The sequence below is a fragment of the Apis laboriosa genome, unplaced genomic scaffold (genome assembly GCF_014066325.1).
Source record: "Apis laboriosa isolate Shangri-la unplaced genomic scaffold, ASM1406632v1 scaffold113_cov153, whole genome shotgun sequence".
Taxonomy (NCBI): domain Eukaryota; kingdom Metazoa; phylum Arthropoda; class Insecta; order Hymenoptera; family Apidae; genus Apis; species Apis laboriosa.
Window position 1 is genome coordinate 960876 of NW_025220892.1, and position 18034 is coordinate 978909.

Consider the following 18034-nt stretch of genomic DNA (forward strand, 5'->3'; position numbering starts at 1 on the left):
TTTTTTTTTTTCAAAAAATCAATTTTAAATATAACAGTTTAATAAATTAAAATATTAAAAAATTGTATGTTATATTTTAGACATTTTTTTATAAAAAAAATAATATATTCAAATTTGAAATTAATCAGAAAAATAATCTTGGTAAATCAATGTGTTAAGTGCAAGCTAAAAAAATCTTATCAAATAAAACGGTAAAAAATATTTGTAACTTTAAGTAATAAATATTAAACAATAATAAAGTTAAAATATTGCTGAACAGGATAATAAAAATTAATTTATCAAAATTTATTTATCAATATTTTATTAAATATTTGTCTAAAAAAACTTAAAGTTCTTCCTCTTTTTTTAGTTCGTTAGGATTATGTACTACCTTTAAAGACTTCCCATAGTTTTCCAAACGACTGTACAAAGGCCCGCGTAGATTCGCCTTAGTAAGGTCTGTATAGACCCTAGATTTACATAGGAAAGAACATTATTACAAATTAGTTTTTAAGAAGATATATTACGTGCATTATAAATACACACGCTCTGTTTAATATACGTAATATATCGCGCATTCGAAGATATTGCGAAAAAAAAATATTAAGAAGATACACCACATTGAAATGTCTAAAGTATCGATAAAACATAGAATTTTTTTTATCGATAATTATTAAATGGAAATCTAAAATTACATTATTATTAAAAATTATATTACATTATAAAAATTTTCATTTAGTAATTATATGTGAAAAAAATGTCCACATTTTATTTATTTTTTAAACGTTTCAAAATAGTGTATCTTCTTAAGAATCATGTTTTGTCACCACCATTATCATCCATTTGACATTGTAAAATAAGCTCCTGCATAAACGTAACACATACTGGAAAAATAGACGCGCAATATGCATTTGGCATCGGGGAAACAAGTACTTTGGTGGAAAAAAAAAAAGATTAATTAGTATCTAGACCGTAACGATGTTTTATCAGGTGCGAAAAATTGTGCCTTTTTAGTGCAGTAAGGTCGAAGTAAGCCTAAGGAAAAAAAAGGTTAAGAGATACTTATTAAATTGGAGACCAGCGGGTCTAATATCGAGAGGATAAATTTGATACATTGAGCGTTTTGTATATATTTTTTTCCAAACTTCATCGTAGTCTTTGCAAGCTTAATCATTAGTAATCGTTATAACGCTAAAGAATACTATCAGCATCGTTACTTTCTAAACGTTTGCGTTTCAACATCGAGTTTTCGTCAATAATAATACGATCACTCTTACTTTTCTTTTTCTCTATTTGTCTTTAACAATTTTGTTAGAAAACCAATTAGAACAAAAAAAAAAAAAAAAAGAGAAAAGAAAAATTAAAAATCGAACGTATGATTGAATCTTCTCGAATGGCCTTCGCATACTGGTTCGATTCTTAATAGTCGTAGGCGCTCGCTTCCTAAACAACAGATTTTTAAACTTTTGATGGAACGAAATTAAGAAAATGTAGTATCTACATTGGAAATTGATGCCGAAGGAGGCGATGCACCATGGCTGATAACAATTTATTGTATGTAATTGATTATCTTTAATTAATACCACGAATGATAAAGTGTTCCTGTACCTAATTAATTAATAATGATTATTATTGTATATCAAAAGTATTGAGAATAATAATGCCATTTTCACTGGATTATATGAGATCTATTGTATTCTATTATTTTAGAGATTTCCTTTATCTGTATCAGGGATTTTTGTATGAAGTTGTAAAATTTAATTGAAGATAGCAAATAAGTTATTAACAGGGTTTTCATGTATCTATTAAAAAAAAAAAAAACATAAATTATAATATAAGAAGTAACAATTGATCAATTCCTAATCCTTTATTATTTTTTTTTTCTCTATTTACATCAATTGTAACAATATATATTTAATCTTTTCACAGATTGAGTCATATTTTAATCTATTTCTCTATATTATTTTTTATTATGATAAAAAAATAAGAAAAATGGATTTAAAAAAAATTCTTATTTAATAAATTTATTGTCTATACAATTTATAAAATATAATTCAAAATATAATATTTATAAAGTTTTATGCATTTATTAAGAAAAAAAAATCTAATTTTCAACCTTCCAATCAAAAAATATCAAAATATTATTTTTAAGATAAGATAGTATATATTGTTATAAGAGCTAATATAAATCCATTTGTTTAATATAGGATTATTAGCTTTTTAATTTTGATAAGTACTTGTAACTGAGAATACTTAGCATAAAAAGATAGAAAATTTTTGATACAACAGAATTAAATCTTTTGTTTTAAATTTAAATTGTAGTATGTCTATTTTTAAATTCAATGAAATTATTTTTTGACTACTGACGCATAAATCATAATATGTTGAGCAACAGTCTTCTGAATTTAGTATTCCTCATGAACTATTACAACCTGTTACACACAAGTTGTATCCTGGCAGAAATTATATTATGAATACAAACAGCGTTCTATGGAAATACTTATATGGTTATAATATATCTTTTTCCATATTTTCTATTTATTTTATATAGATATTTATCTTAAATTTTGTCATTATTTTTTATATATATTCTCACATTTAAAAAATTTTATATATAATAATTAAAATTTATTATTTGCAATTTTTTTTATATATAAATATTTTTAGTAAAAATTGTTTAATTTCTATTTTATTTATATATCCATTCTATTGCAAATTTTTTTTATTTATCTTTTTAAAACTTTTGCAAACATTAATTTTTCTCTTATGGTATTTTGTGATAATGATACATTATAGCAGTTCCTAGAATCTGTATTTTTTTTCAAATTTTTATTTTGTAAATATGTAAATAGGATTATGGATTTGTAAAATATAAAACGTTACTCTTTTCAAACCTCTAATTTAAAATTTAACTTTGGATAAATTTATTAATATTATAAAATAATGATAATGATGTTTAATTAACTAATAATTAAGAAAGTAATATTTATTACATAATACTTTTATCGCATTTTCATATTAAATTATATTTCGAATGAACTATTTTAAACATTTTTAGCATTAGAATTATTTATTTTTTAAAAATATTTTTAAAATATTTCATAAATTATTTAATAAACTAAATATATTTTCTTTATTATAGATATTTAATCTTAGAATTTATTTTATATATTTATATAATTAATATAATTTATAATTTTTTTTTATTCTTCTTTAGAAAATTATACATGATATTTTCATAATATTTCAAATAAAACGAAATTATCGATGAGTAAGTACTTATGGTAAGTATCGTAATTTATGGAATGGCAAAAACCATGAAGCGCACAGTCACATGACATGATTTTTAAAAAATCATATAATCCTTGAATCAACACGGAGCATATTTTTAGATATAAATTATAATTAGAAGTCTATATTATTTATATATTTTTATATATCCAAATATATATAATTTAATATCATTAAGCATGTTCGTAAAATAAGAAAAGATATGTATATATATATATATATATATATATATATATATAAAATACGTTATCGATTTAGAATTTTCAAAATATTTTTTCAAGATAATGTTCAAATGTGTCTAAAGTCAACGTTCTTCGTTGAGAAACTTAGAAATTGATAATACTGCTATAAATAATAGTACAATAAATAATCGTCTTATTCCTGCACAAAGATTATTTTTTCCATCTATGATCTTAATATCATCGAATTTATAACGATGATAGATTATGATAATAGATTAATAAAGTATAAATTATTTATTGCAGGAGATTATTATTCTTCTAAGAGAGATAAAGCAAAATATATTAAGTTTCGATAATAAGTTTTAAAATTAAAAATTCTTGTACTTCGGATAAAAAGAAGAAAAGAAAGATTTATATATAATAAATTTAATAAATTTAATAAAATTAATTTAGCAATTAAAATTAGAAACTTATTCACATTATACTTTATTTCACAAATTTTCTATGAATTAAATTCTATATTTAAACTTGATCTCACGTATCTTTATTAGTTTCTTTTTTCTTTTTCCAAAGCAAAATTTCTTACTATTAATCGATCAATCGCATATCGAATCGTTCTCTTATATATTTTTTCAATCGAAACTTCGATAAATCTCGATTCATAAGTAGGAATACCAAACAAGGGATGACGATAGGTATTTCTTTTTTTTTCTCGAATTGTTGCAAGAAAAAAAAGTGATATGATTAGATCCCGAATACTTTAAAATGTTTGCCTCCGATTGGATTGTTCTCCAGTGACGTTATTGCTTTAAAGACGGCCAAAGGAGAAGGGGAGAAGAAGTTACGGCACAAACTGTCGAAGAAGCACAGCGCATTTAAATGGCCGGTTGTGTGTTGCCGCGGATTCAGTATTATCGTCCTCTCGAAATCGGATATTTCACATTTTTCCATTCGTGCATTACATCCACGATAAACAAGCATCCTTCGATTTTTTTTATCAAGTGTCATCTGTATTCTACTCGGAAGATTTTCATCAAGAAAACCACGAATACGAGGTTAGAAGTGAACGCGCGCGATCCACGAACGATCGCGTTTATATGTATGATTATTCGTTTGCTCGACAGTTTTTTTTCATATTTTATCGATTTTCGCTTAATTGCAAGATGAGATGTGTTATGAATACAAGAAGAATAAGTAAGTCTCGATCCTAGATCGATTTTAGTTACGAAATCAGGACTTTCGATCTTTTGAAACGAAAAGTTCGAGGAGACAAACAAAGCAATCCATCTCGTCTCATCGATTCACTTAAGTAAGTTTTGGATCTTTTTCAATTAATCTTTCTTTTTTTTTTTTTTTTTTTTTTTACACTTTTTTTTTTTAGTGAATAATATTGAAAATGATGAATGCTTTCATGTTTAACGCGATCGAAAAATATTATTTGGTAATGATAAATTTTTTTAAATGGTGTTTCTTCTTTAAATAAAATGTGAATAAATTGTGTTGATTTATTTGGTCTTCTTGAGACACTTTTTTAGATACATACATGCATAAATTTACTTAGAATAAAAAAAACCGGTTCTCATTGGTTATATTTATTACTATATAGTAGACACGTGTTCAGATGACGGAGAATTTCAATTATCTTATATGCAGTTTGGATATTAAGTAATACTAAAATATAATGTTTTGAAGCATTTTTTATATATTAATGTTTTCACTTGTGATGATTTTTTTATTGAAAAGTGATAAATGAAAATTTGAATTTAAAATTTTTTGAAATTAAAATTAATACTGAATTTTAATAATGAATTATTGTTGGCTTGTTTTGAAATTTTATTTAAAAATATTTTTACTGATAAATAATTTCCATAGCTATGTAATTTTCATACTAATGAATTAAAAAAATAAAGAAGGATACATTAATATTAAAAATGCAAGTAAAAATATAGTAATAAAATAAACGTAAACGAAAAAGATTAAGCACAGTTAGATAAGATAGAAAAAGTATTCTTCAATTTTAGTATTTTGTAATCATCAACGAAGAATGTTGATTATATGAAAAAAGGTAAATATTGAATGTTACTGTATCGCGATCGATTCAATTAATTATCTTTATGAGATCTTGCTCTTATACTCGACAAGTTTAATTTGTGTCGTTCTTCTTCGAGGCATGTAAATAATGTCGAAATCACCAACATATGTTTATCTGGTAAGCATCAGGAATTGCTCAAAAATTTGGCCCAAATTATTTCATGAAAAATTTATCAATAAGTTAATAAAATAAAATATTTTAAGATTCATATTGTATAAAAATTATAAAATTAAAATTGTTAAATGTATAAAGCATTATCATTTAAAAATTCATTATTTCTTATTTTTCTAATCAAAAAAAAAAAAAAAAGATTAAGATTTAAATATAAAGATTTAAATATCAAATCTAAAGTTCAAAAATAATTACTTTAAAATTTTGTTTTATCATACATTTATCAATAATCAAATAAATGAAATTTAAATACAAAATTAAAATAATTAGAATATTTATATATATTATATTATATTATAAATTAATTTTGATTATTAATTTATTATAATATATATTTCCTATATTATTATTTTTTATTAATATTATTTTTCGAAAGAAAACTTTAGATTATGCATTTAGATATCGAAATCTTTTAATTTTTTAACACTTAAAGTTTTTTGTTATAAATTTAATATATCATAAATCGAAGATTGTACACAAATCAAGTTCAAAATTTAACGGCATCACTGATTGAAGTTCGTTCTGAGTATTATCTAACCTATGATCTATCGTTGCTCTAATAGTTTCGCTATCATGATGCAGCTCTTATTGTTCTTTATATAAATCCTAAATTATTAGCTTATATCAATAATAAATATCACATGAAAGCAATTAATATCATTTAATGTTAAATCAATTGTTCAATTGTTAATTTTAATATATCACATAACTAGAATATAGTATTTTTCAAAATATGATACTTTTTTTTTCTTTTTTTTGATAAAATATCATATTCCTTAATTAATTAGTTATTATACAAATGAATTTACAAATTTTTGTAAATTCTACTTGAAACTTTTTTTAAAATAAGAAATAATTTTAAAAATAATTGCTTATAATAGAACAGCATATATTTCTTATGAAATTAATAAATATCAATAAGTTTTTTAAATTTTTCATTATTATCAAATTTATAAATTAAACTTAATGAAATATTACACTAATTTGAAGATAATCATTTTAAGAAATAGTCTAAAGATAGAATTCCATATAGAAAGTACAAACATTTTGTACTTAATAAATAATTTCTTACATATCTGTATATATGTAATATTTATCTTTATTGCAGTATTTAGAACTCGTTTTATTTGGCTATAGCTAAGTATTTAAGTAAGATGTCGAGATGCACGTGCCATGGAATAGCGCATATTAACTTCTATTGTACACGTTGTTGGATCTCTGTATCAGTTAAAAGACGAAACGACGACGACACTTTGAAATTGCAGCTTATTTGCAAAAGAAAGAAAAACCGTCGGTTGTTCATTTATTATTATTGTTGTACGCGCATCAATCATCAATATTTTCCTTGACGAGGATCGTTTGCAATTATGATGTTCGGTTTTCTTTTCACAATGGCAAATGGTGTCTCCTGATGATAATTTGTTACTTATCTGAGAAAAAATTCACTATGCGAAAATTATTGTATTTTAGTATAGAAATGTATTTTAGTAACGAGAAATAACGGGAAAATAATAAAGAATAGGAAAATTTTTTTAAAGCAGAAACATAATAGAGATAAATAAGATTTATATAGATAGATCTAACAACATTTAGAAAAACATAAGAAAATTCGAGCAGTTTGTTTAGCTTTATAACTAAATCTGACTTTGAAACAAACTTACGGTTAAATCTTAAAGATCTGAAATAATGTAGATCATTTGCTGTGTACAAGATTTATGGATATGTTCTAAGTTAAATTGAATCGTAATTAAATGAAAAAAAGCACAAAAAAATAGCGAATGATAATATATACAATATATGGGATGATGATCATGGATTTACTTAGGGGAAATTTACATAGTAATTATATTATGATATTACATATCACTCTTGAGTTGAATAAATAAAATAAATATAAATAAAAATACAATGATATTGCTTGTAAAAACAAAAATGAAAAAGAAAATTAGTAAATTATTAAAAATAAATATATTATTTTTTTTTATTTTATTCTTTTTTAATTTATTTTCATAAATTTTACATATCACACAATATATATTCTTGAAAGTTAGGAACAAAATTTTAAAATAAAATTTCTTTATATATCTCATTTTATTTACTGTTTTTATACTAATAATATATCATATTTAATATCGATTATTACAAATAGAAAAGCAATAATTAAAACTAAATAAAAATTGATACACCAAAATCACTTGAGCATAAATAGCATATGGTTTGTTAAATCATAATTTATTTTTAATTATGTTTGATTCATTGTTTTATTCTATTAAATATATATATATATATTTAGATTTTATGATTGAAAATATGTTTCTAATTTCTAAAAATAAAATATGCTTCAGATATTATTATGCACAAGGAAATAATTAATTCAATTCATTTCAATGAAAGAATATTTATTATGTTTTTTTCTACTTATATTTCAATGTACAACCAACTAATTATAAAGTGCAAAAAAATTTATCATTAACTCATTTTTTATCAATCTTCTTTTTATCAATATTTATAAGATAATTTTATTTCACAACGAATTTTTTTAAAAAGCAAATAAATATTCTATAAATTATTAGTTCAATAATTATAAATAAATTTCTTATTCATTCTTCTTTTTTGTTAATTTTTCATTAGGTATTAATTAAAACGATTATAAGTAGTATTATTTTGCGATGTTTTAAATAAATAAAAAAATTTATAAATTAATAATATTTTTTTCTGAATATTTTAAATTCGTAATTAATTCGTTAATATTGATAATAACAATAACAAATAAATTTATTTTAATATATTAATATAAAAACGTGAACAATTTTATAATTGTAAAATATAGTATAAATTGTAAAATCCTCAAATTTACATTGTTTAAATATTTTATTATCAAGTTATCAAGTTTTAATCCATTACAAAATAATATATAAATAATATAATAATATATATACAATTTATATCATTTTATAATTTATAATTTCGTAATAATATTTTATAATTTCTTTCTGTTGCATCAAATAAAAAGCGATATTTTCTTTAACAAGATATAATGGTATAACTAAAAATATGTACACAAAATGGAGGCGTCTCTTTATTTATTCCCTTCAATGAGAATATCTGCATCTGCGCAAAAGAATCCTCGAGATTGGAACCAGTTTGATAGGTTGTATCACATAGTTATTCACAATCACCTTCAAGCGCATACAGATTTTTTACACTTTCAAGGCAATGGTAACAATTTCTAGTTGGGACAGGCCGATTAACATATATCGTATAATTTTGTGGGCAAAGATTGAAACAAGATGGTGAGGCAGCAAGCACGGTCATTCGTGATTTGCATGAAAAACAATGTTGGGATGAATTAATTTGCGAGCGCGCGGTTTGAACTATATATCTAACCATATATATACGTTGGGAGCCGGTGATCGAGAGAACCGCGTGACAGAGTTGATTCAGAAGCACGTGATTGCACAGAATGACCGGTTGCATGAGCGAATCATGTGACACGCGTTCTCGTGTAATAATGCTTTTTTTTTCTTTTTTTTCTTTCGTTTCACTCCCCTCCCGGCTACGTCTCTATGGTGTTTACCTAACTGACTGGAATTAAAAACGCGATATCGAGCCAATCAGGCATTCCAAGATGCGAAGGTGGATTAATGGATTTACGGATTGCAAAATTCATATTTTCTTTGACTTTTATCTATTATATTAAATATGAAACTTGATAACTTTCAGTTTTTCTAATCAAGATATCTTCTCTTTCTTTTCTTAAAAAAAAAAAAAAAAAAAAAAAAAAAAAGAAATGGAATAATTGATAAAAATGTGACTTTAATTTGAATACTAGATAGGTTAGATTTTTCGATGTAATTTTTAAATTTTAATATAAATTTTTTTACTTTTATTCAATCCCAAAATTGAATACTTACATTTAATTGGATTCTTTTTTTCTATTTGCAGTTTGTCATATAAGTATGATAGTCAATATTATGATAATTGATATATTTTATGAAATATATTTGTATATTGGTAAAAAAGAAATCTCATAATTTATTTTTAAAAATATTTTTTATTATTTATTATTTATTATTTAATTCTATAATGTTGGATATTTGAAAAGTATGAAAAGTATGAAATATTTAAATAATTGGATACTTTTATAATCAACTGTATATAATATATGTATACTGAATCTTAATATATTGAACGTCATGTGACTGCCAAGAAATTTATTTGATGTTAAAGCAATCTTGAACCTCGAACTACTTACATACTTTTAAATTATTTGTCATTCCATAAATTAATACCAAATGAATCAAAATTTCACAACAATAAAAATAAAATATATAAACGTTGAAAATCAATTTTGACATAAACTTAATATTAAAGACTATCAATTTGTTAAATCTGATCAATTTTTGGGCCATTTTTTAATTCAATTGTGATTTTTCATCTTTATTTTAGTTAGAGGAAAAGAATTTTAAATAACATAATTTTTAATTTCAATTTTATGCAAAAGAATAAACAATATAATATTATATATATAATGTATAAAAATTTAATAAGAATAAAATATTTTTATTTGAAAAAAAACCTTGAGAATAAATAAGAGATAATTGATTGATTGATTTGTTTGAATTTTTAAGATATAACGGATATGACGAAAGCGCATAACAAGTTCTGCAAACTTCTAGTGTGTTCTGTAATTGTCATTGATATTCGATATATTGAAAAGATATATCGATTTAATATATTTGATATATTAAATATAAAAACAATGAATTAAAAGAATATTTTATCTATTATCAAATCTAAAAATAAAAATTGCAAAAAATCGAGCAATTAAAAAATGTTTGATTCATTGAATTCACTTCTATATATAATTAACACTTGAAATATAATATCACTTGAAATATTTAAATATTTAAATATATTTTACAAAAAAAAATTGTGAAAGTAATTTTTTAAATTGTCTTAAATTCAATATTCAATATTTGCTTTTAATTTACGCCAATTAATCATGCGAAATTCTAATTTACATTTCTAAATCAGTTAATAGAAGGAAAATAGAACAAGTATTTATAGATTGTAAATATACTTATTAACAAATTAGTTATATGTAATCGATCAAAGTATTTGCAATCACTTTTTTATTTCTAGAAAATTATATTTTGTACTAAATTTTATATTAATTCTAATGTTATAATATCATTCCTATTGATAATTTTTTATTTTAATATTTAGATATTTAATCAAAAAATTTTCTAAGAAAATAGCATTCTATGTTAATTATTTTTTTTAAATTTTTTAGTTTTATAACTCTATCTATTTAAATAGATAAAATTTTTATCATTAATGATGTACATTTATTAAAAGTATGGCAAAGTACTAGATATATTATATATAATTATCAATGAAACATTTCTATCTGCCAAATATTCTTCATAATCAAAAACCTGAGCAAATGAATTATCTTTCATAATATCATAAATCATAATCCATGTGACAAACATAATTTATCGTTAACTAAGCAGCGTATTCATGTGACTTGAGTTTCGTAATATAACTAATTAAAAAAAAACACATCGAAGAATTCTTGCAGACGTAAGTTACGTCGTCAGATTGTGACTTATCTGAAATCGTAAGTTGATCTACTATTCTCATATTCAATATGTAATAGAATGTAATCTGTTTCGCTATTAATAATGTTCACGGTTGCACAGTTTTATTGTTTACGTTCTTACAAGTTATGTTGATCGACTTGATATAACATATATTGGACTAAATAAAGTCCAATAAAAACCATGAAGCACAAGTGAGAATCGTGTAAGAAATCACGTATGCAAGAATTTTAATGAATTTAATAAAATAATAGTTGTTTCATGATCTAATTGAATATATATCACCAATGATAATTAAATAAATAAATAATTAAATAAATAAATAATATATATTAGGGCTTATTCCAATTTATTATTGTGTTTAATGAAATTTAAATTATATAATGTTAATCGTAAATATTAATTTTTTTTATATTTATAATATTTTCAGAGATATGAAAATTTTAATAAAAGCCTTTTTACAAAATCTCATTTAAATCATAAAATATTTAACAATTACTTTTATTTATATTTCAAATTCTTATTTTTTCTTCTTTTTTTATTCTTAATATTTGCTCATAAAAAAAATTATTAAAATTATATTAAATAGATCAAATAGATTAAAATTCATATAGTGTTAAAATTTATTATAGATAAGATAATATTTAATTTCTTTGTTATCGAGTTCTTCAAAGAGCTTATTTGCGTTTTTAAATACGGGATTATCAAATTACATACTTATACGAATTATACATATTTATTCTATTATCTATATTATCATAATATTATTTATATATATATATAAAATTAAAATTAAAATTATTGAAATTTTATTAATTTATAAAAATTTATTCAGTTGTTTAATGTAATTATAGTAATTTACGCGAAATATTGAATTTTCAGAATGAACAAACCGAATGGTGCAGGAAATACAAATCAAAAAAATAATAATGAAATATACATAAATCATGGTTTGACTGGATCTAGGGATAGCTTGGATATTGATCGTTCGAACAGTTCTCAAATTCTGCATGATTCTTATGAAAGTCATCGAGAAATACAAGGTTCTTCGGATTTTATCCGTAAGCAGATCAGTGCTAAAATGACTAATTTAAATGTTTATTTATATAAAACTATATAAACACACATACATATAAATTACTTAAATTCTTAATTCCTTTTTATCCGCAATTAAGTAATAAATATATGATAATAAATTCTAAAACAAGAAATAAAAAAATGAATAAATTTTAATAATATATTCAATGTATAATAACTAATTGTATTTACATATGTATAACATTATATACATATATATATAACATATTTTAATTATTTCTCTAACACAAATAACGATCTTGAATTCTGATTAAAAAATAAAGTTTTCATTCTGTTTGGATAATTATAATTGATTAATTTGCTTATAATTGTTTTAATATAGAATTGTTTACTTGGATAGAACAAAAAATATTAAGTAATTTTATTTTCTTCTTTTTCCTTTCTTGCAGTGGTGGAAGAATCTGGAGATTATGGAATGGAACAAAAAGATAGTTTTCTTAATTCCACGATGTATCAATTGAGACGACGTTGTAGATCAGTTTGTACGAAGAAAACTGTTTATAAAAGAGTGCCAATTTTAAATTGGCTACCCAGATATAATGGGCATGATGCACTCGGTGATCTCGTTGCTGGTGTCACCGTTGGTCTCACTGTAATCCCACAATCGTTAGCATACGCTAATGTAGCAGGTTTACCACCTCAAGTTAGTATAATATTGAACAATGATTCATAAAGAAACAATTTCAAAACAATTTTATTACAATATCTATTAACGAGATTTCTTGTCCACTAATGCAGATTAAACAAGATTATTAATAAACAAATTAATATTTTATAAACAATGTAATATTTTATAATGAATGATTATGAAAATCAGTCTAACAATTATACTATTATTATATTTCACAGTATGGATTGTATGGTAGCTTTCTAGGATGTTTTATTTATGTTATATTCGGATCTTGTAAAGATACACCGATGGGACCAAGTGCCATCATCTCTCTGCTCACGTACCAAACAGTTGCACGCCTTGATGAACCATTGAAACATGCGATACTTCTCTGTTTCTTGTCTGGAGTAATAGAACTTATAATGGGTATATTTGGTCTTGGTAAATGTCAATAATATTTCATGATAAAATTACAAAAAAGAATTTATTTTTAAATACAATTTATTAATGATATACTTTTTAGGATTTTTAATCGATTTTGTGTCCGGGCCTGTAAGTTCTGGATTTACATCAGCAGTAGCTCTAATAATTATAACATCACAAATAAAAGATATACTCGGTATTCCTGCGAAAGGTTCGCAATTTCTTGAAATGTGGAAAAGTCTCGTTGGACTTTTACATGAAACTTCAGCTTGGGATGCCGCACTTGGTGTAACTTGTATAGCGCTTCTTTTATTTCTCAGGGTATATAAAACAAAAATTATTATCTACATAACACTCTTAATAGAAGTTTTACATGTTTTTTTTTATAGCTTTTAGCATCGTATACAATTGGTCCTAAAGATGAAGAATTGCAAAGTACAAAATATCGAGTATTAAATAAATTTATATGGTTATTTGGTACCTCGCGAAATGCACTTTTAGTAATATTATCTGGTCTTTTGGGATATAGTTTTAGAAAAAAATCACTCTTCAAATTGGTTGGTAAGAGCAATAAATATTAAGATTAACATTTTCAAAATTTTAAATTTTATTAATATATATAAATATAAATATATTGTATATTAAATATAATTATTAATTATATTGAATTTATTAATATCTTCTTCTAGGATATATACCAGAAGGTATGCCAAATATACAACCACCATCATTTAGTTATATCAAATACGATAATACAACAGTCACATTTGTAGATATGATTTCAAATTTAGGTAGCGGTATTCTTGTTTTACCGCTTATCTCTTTAATGGAAGATATTGCTATTTGCAAAGCATTCTGTAAGCTAATATTTTTTTTATTTATTACAAATGTTTTTCATAAAATATTAGTATTGTTTTGTGGAATATGGAAAAAAGGAAAGGTTTTTATATTTATTTCAGCAACTGGAAAATCAGTTGATGCAACACAAGAATTAATAGCAATTGGAATATCAAACATTGGTAATTCTTTTGTTCAGGCGTTTCCTGGTACAGGATCTCTTAGTAGAAGTGCGGTAAACAATGCTTCTGGAGTAAGAACACCAATGGGAGGCATTTATACTGGTAATAATTATTTTATTAATCATCTAACTAAAATATTTTATAATTGTCAATTAATAATCCATATTATTTTTATACGATTATATTTTATATAAATTTGATATAATTATTTTTTTTATTTTTAGGTACTTTAGTAATATTAGCTCTTCTCTTTCTCACTCCATATTTCAGTTATATTCCAAGGTGTACATTAGCAGCAATCATTATAGCTGCAGTAATATTTATGGTCGAAGTTAAAGTCGTAAAACCAATGTGGAGAACTAAAAGTAAATTTAGAATTTAAAATTTAAAAAATATATTTTTCAGTATTTTTGAAACATTAATATGTATTTTAATTATATAATATTATACTTTTATAGAATCAGATTTAATTCCTGGTTTAGGAACATTCATTGCATGTTTATTACTACAATTAGAAATTGGAATTTTATGTGGTATTGGAATAAATATTTTGTTTATTTTATATCATGCTGCAAGACCAAAAATATCCGTGGAAAAACTTATGGTATATATTTTTAATTTTTTCTGTATTTTACATAATATTTATTTTAAAAATTTAATTTTATATAAATATTTGTTTCAACTACTTTTCTATATTATTTATAGTTTTTTAATTATTTATTAGTTAATTATTTATAATATTATAATAATATTAATGTATCAATTAAATATTATTGTTTCAGTCTCGACATGGTATTCGATATCTTATGTTAACTCCAGATCGATGTTTAATTTTTCCATCTGTTGATTATGTGCGAAATTTAGTAACAAAATATAGTCAAAGAACAGGGAATGTAGCGACACCAGTTGTAATCGATTGTTCTCATATTTATGGGGCAGATTTTACTGCAGCCACAGTAATTGAAACTTTAACAAAAGATTTTGCATCAAGGGGCCAACCACTATTTTTCTATAATTTAAAACCTTCGGTTTATGCCGTATTTGAAGGTGTTGCATCAACTGATTTTGTCGTTTATTATACTCAAGAAGCGTTAGACGATCTCCTAAAAGAAAGAGGATACATAAAACAAATTAAATAATATATATTATTTATATTTCAAATGAATTAATACAACTTGGATTACCATTATTTTTTATTGATAATATAATGGTAGTCCTTTTTGTTATATGCAAAGTTGTTAAACAACGGTTTTCTTAATTACATCATTATTTTTTAATTTGTTTATAGATTTTACGAAAGTATGAAATATAAGATAAATACTTTTTCAATTTATCATTCATGTTCAACAAAACACATCAAACATCATTGCATTTTATATTTAAAAATGCATTATATGATTAATATAATATTTATATTAAATGTACTATAATATAGATATATTTTTAATCAATCATTTTTATGATGCGTTGAAAATAATGCGATTGAAAATAAATTATAATATTTTAATTATTTGTTATTATTGTTGTTATTACAACAAAGGTGCAGTATTAATGTAAACGCATTAATGTTAGTGAATAAAAATTGTGAACAAATGTGATTGTAGTATTTTTATATGATTATTTATCTATATTCTAATTATATATATGTATATAAATATAGGATAATTTTCTTATTACTATCGAAAAATAATGTTATTTATCATACATTCAAATTTTTACTTTATACATATATACATATCATAATAAAAAGCAGTAATTAGATTACATATATTATCAAATAATTTTGAATATATATTTTATATTTTATTTGTGATCACGTGTCAACATAAACAAAGAGAACAAATAATAAGACAAAGACAGAAAAGGATAAAAATATTGAAATCAGCGCCATCTTCAGAGTGCCGCAAATGAAACTTAGATAGAAAGAATAGAAAATAATAAGAGAAAGACGGAGATAGGTTCAGAATTAACTGCCAATGCCATCTCTTGAGTTTCAAAGACACTTCTTTAAAATAGGATAAAGTAGAGTAAGAATTGAGTATCAATGCCATCTCTTGAATGTTTTTGAAAAAATATATTATTAACAGATGGCGCTAACATTCAATTCTTACTCTACTTTATCCTATTTTTAAAGAAATATCTTTGACAATCAAGAGATGGCATTGGTAGTCAATTCTTATTCTATTTTATTTTTTTTGAAACTCAAGAGATAGCATTGGCAGTTAATTCTTAACCTATTTCCATCTTTCTCTTATTATTTTTTATTCTTTCTATCTAAGTTTCATTTGCGGCACTCTGAAGATGGCGCTGATTTCAATATTTTTATCTTTCTCTGTCCTTGTCTTACTGTTTATTTTCTTTGTTTATATTGATACGTAATCACAAATAAAATATCAAACTTTCATTACTTCATTTTCAAAATTAAAATGTATAAATATTATAAATACATTATGTTATATATATTATTTTTTAAATTCCAATAATTTTATTTTAAATAATTTCTAATAAATTAAATAAAAATATAAAATAATTTAATGAAAATATAGTCTAGTATATTAATTTTAATCATTAATTTATATTTTATTTTTTATATTTATTGGGATTAATTTATGAATTAATGTTAATAATCATTTAATTTGAGATAAATATCAATTCCAAAATAAATTAAAAAAATCTGAAGAATATTTATTCTATTTTTTAATTGTAATTTTTTATTGAAATTTAATTATTATTAATTGCAAATCTTATTCTAACTTTAAAAATAACATTAAATTGATAAGGAAATTTTATCTTTTTTTTTAAATTCAAGTTTATTTTATGTTGTTATATTTTTATCTATTTTAAAAAGAAATCATATTATTTTTCAAATTCATAACAAGTTACTTGCAATGTGATGTATGTCTGTATATTGATTATTTTATAATATAATAGTCTTAATAATACACTTAATACTAACTCTTCAAAGTTAAATAATTTCATGCTTCAAATTTTGAAAAAAATCAATGAGTCAATATTCAACTACATTGTATGTATTATATACATAAAAGAAATTGTTTAATATATACAAAAATTTATTATTTATTTTATATTATCATAAAAAAAACTAAATATTTAAAAAAAATATACATATTGCATTTATTGTATTATTTTTTTTTTTTCAAATATTTCTTTTCATTCACGATGATTATATATAAAGATAAAGATAATGTTTTTACGATAAGGATTAATCAAAGTTCAAAGAATGAGTAATAAATAAAAAAATGAGTTAAATAATAGATTTAATGGATAATTTTTAATAATTATCCATCTCAATACATTTATTACGAAATAATATTAGATATTATAGAAATAATATTAGAAAATAATAGAAATAAAAATATAAATAGTAAATAGAAACATAAATCATATAAATAAGAATCAAAGAGAAATATAATATATATATACATATGTATGCACTATGCTATGAAACAAAGTATATCTATTATCTTTTTAATTTTGAAGTAAACTACTTATATAAGTACGTGATATTTCTATCTTTCTTCAGTTTTTCAAGAAAGTTAGAA

At 22.4% G+C, this 18034-nt stretch overlaps 1 protein-coding gene across 5 annotated transcripts; it reads left to right on the forward strand.

Moving 5' to 3' along the window:
- Positions 1 to 4239: 4239 nt before the first annotated feature.
- Positions 4240 to 16064, forward strand: LOC122715837 (sodium-independent sulfate anion transporter-like). Of its 5 annotated transcripts, none has more exons than XM_043938364.1 (11): positions 4240 to 4507; positions 12204 to 12364; positions 12809 to 13062; positions 13269 to 13470; positions 13553 to 13773; positions 13842 to 14013; positions 14142 to 14309; positions 14412 to 14573; positions 14696 to 14836; positions 14930 to 15075; positions 15254 to 16064. In XM_043938364.1, the coding sequence occupies exons 1-11, from the start codon at positions 4332 to 4334 to the stop codon at positions 15608 to 15610; spliced, it is 2160 nt and encodes a 719-aa protein (XP_043794299.1). In that variant the 5' UTR covers positions 4240 to 4331; the 3' UTR covers positions 15611 to 16064. The 5 variants fall into 5 exon arrangements, with proteins under 5 accessions (XP_043794299.1, XP_043794290.1, XP_043794307.1 ...); XM_043938355.1 differs by having other exon boundaries at positions 4241 to 4507; positions 12204 to 12382; XM_043938372.1 differs by having other exon boundaries at positions 4369 to 4761; positions 12204 to 12382.
- Positions 16065 to 18034: the final 1970 nt, after the last annotated feature.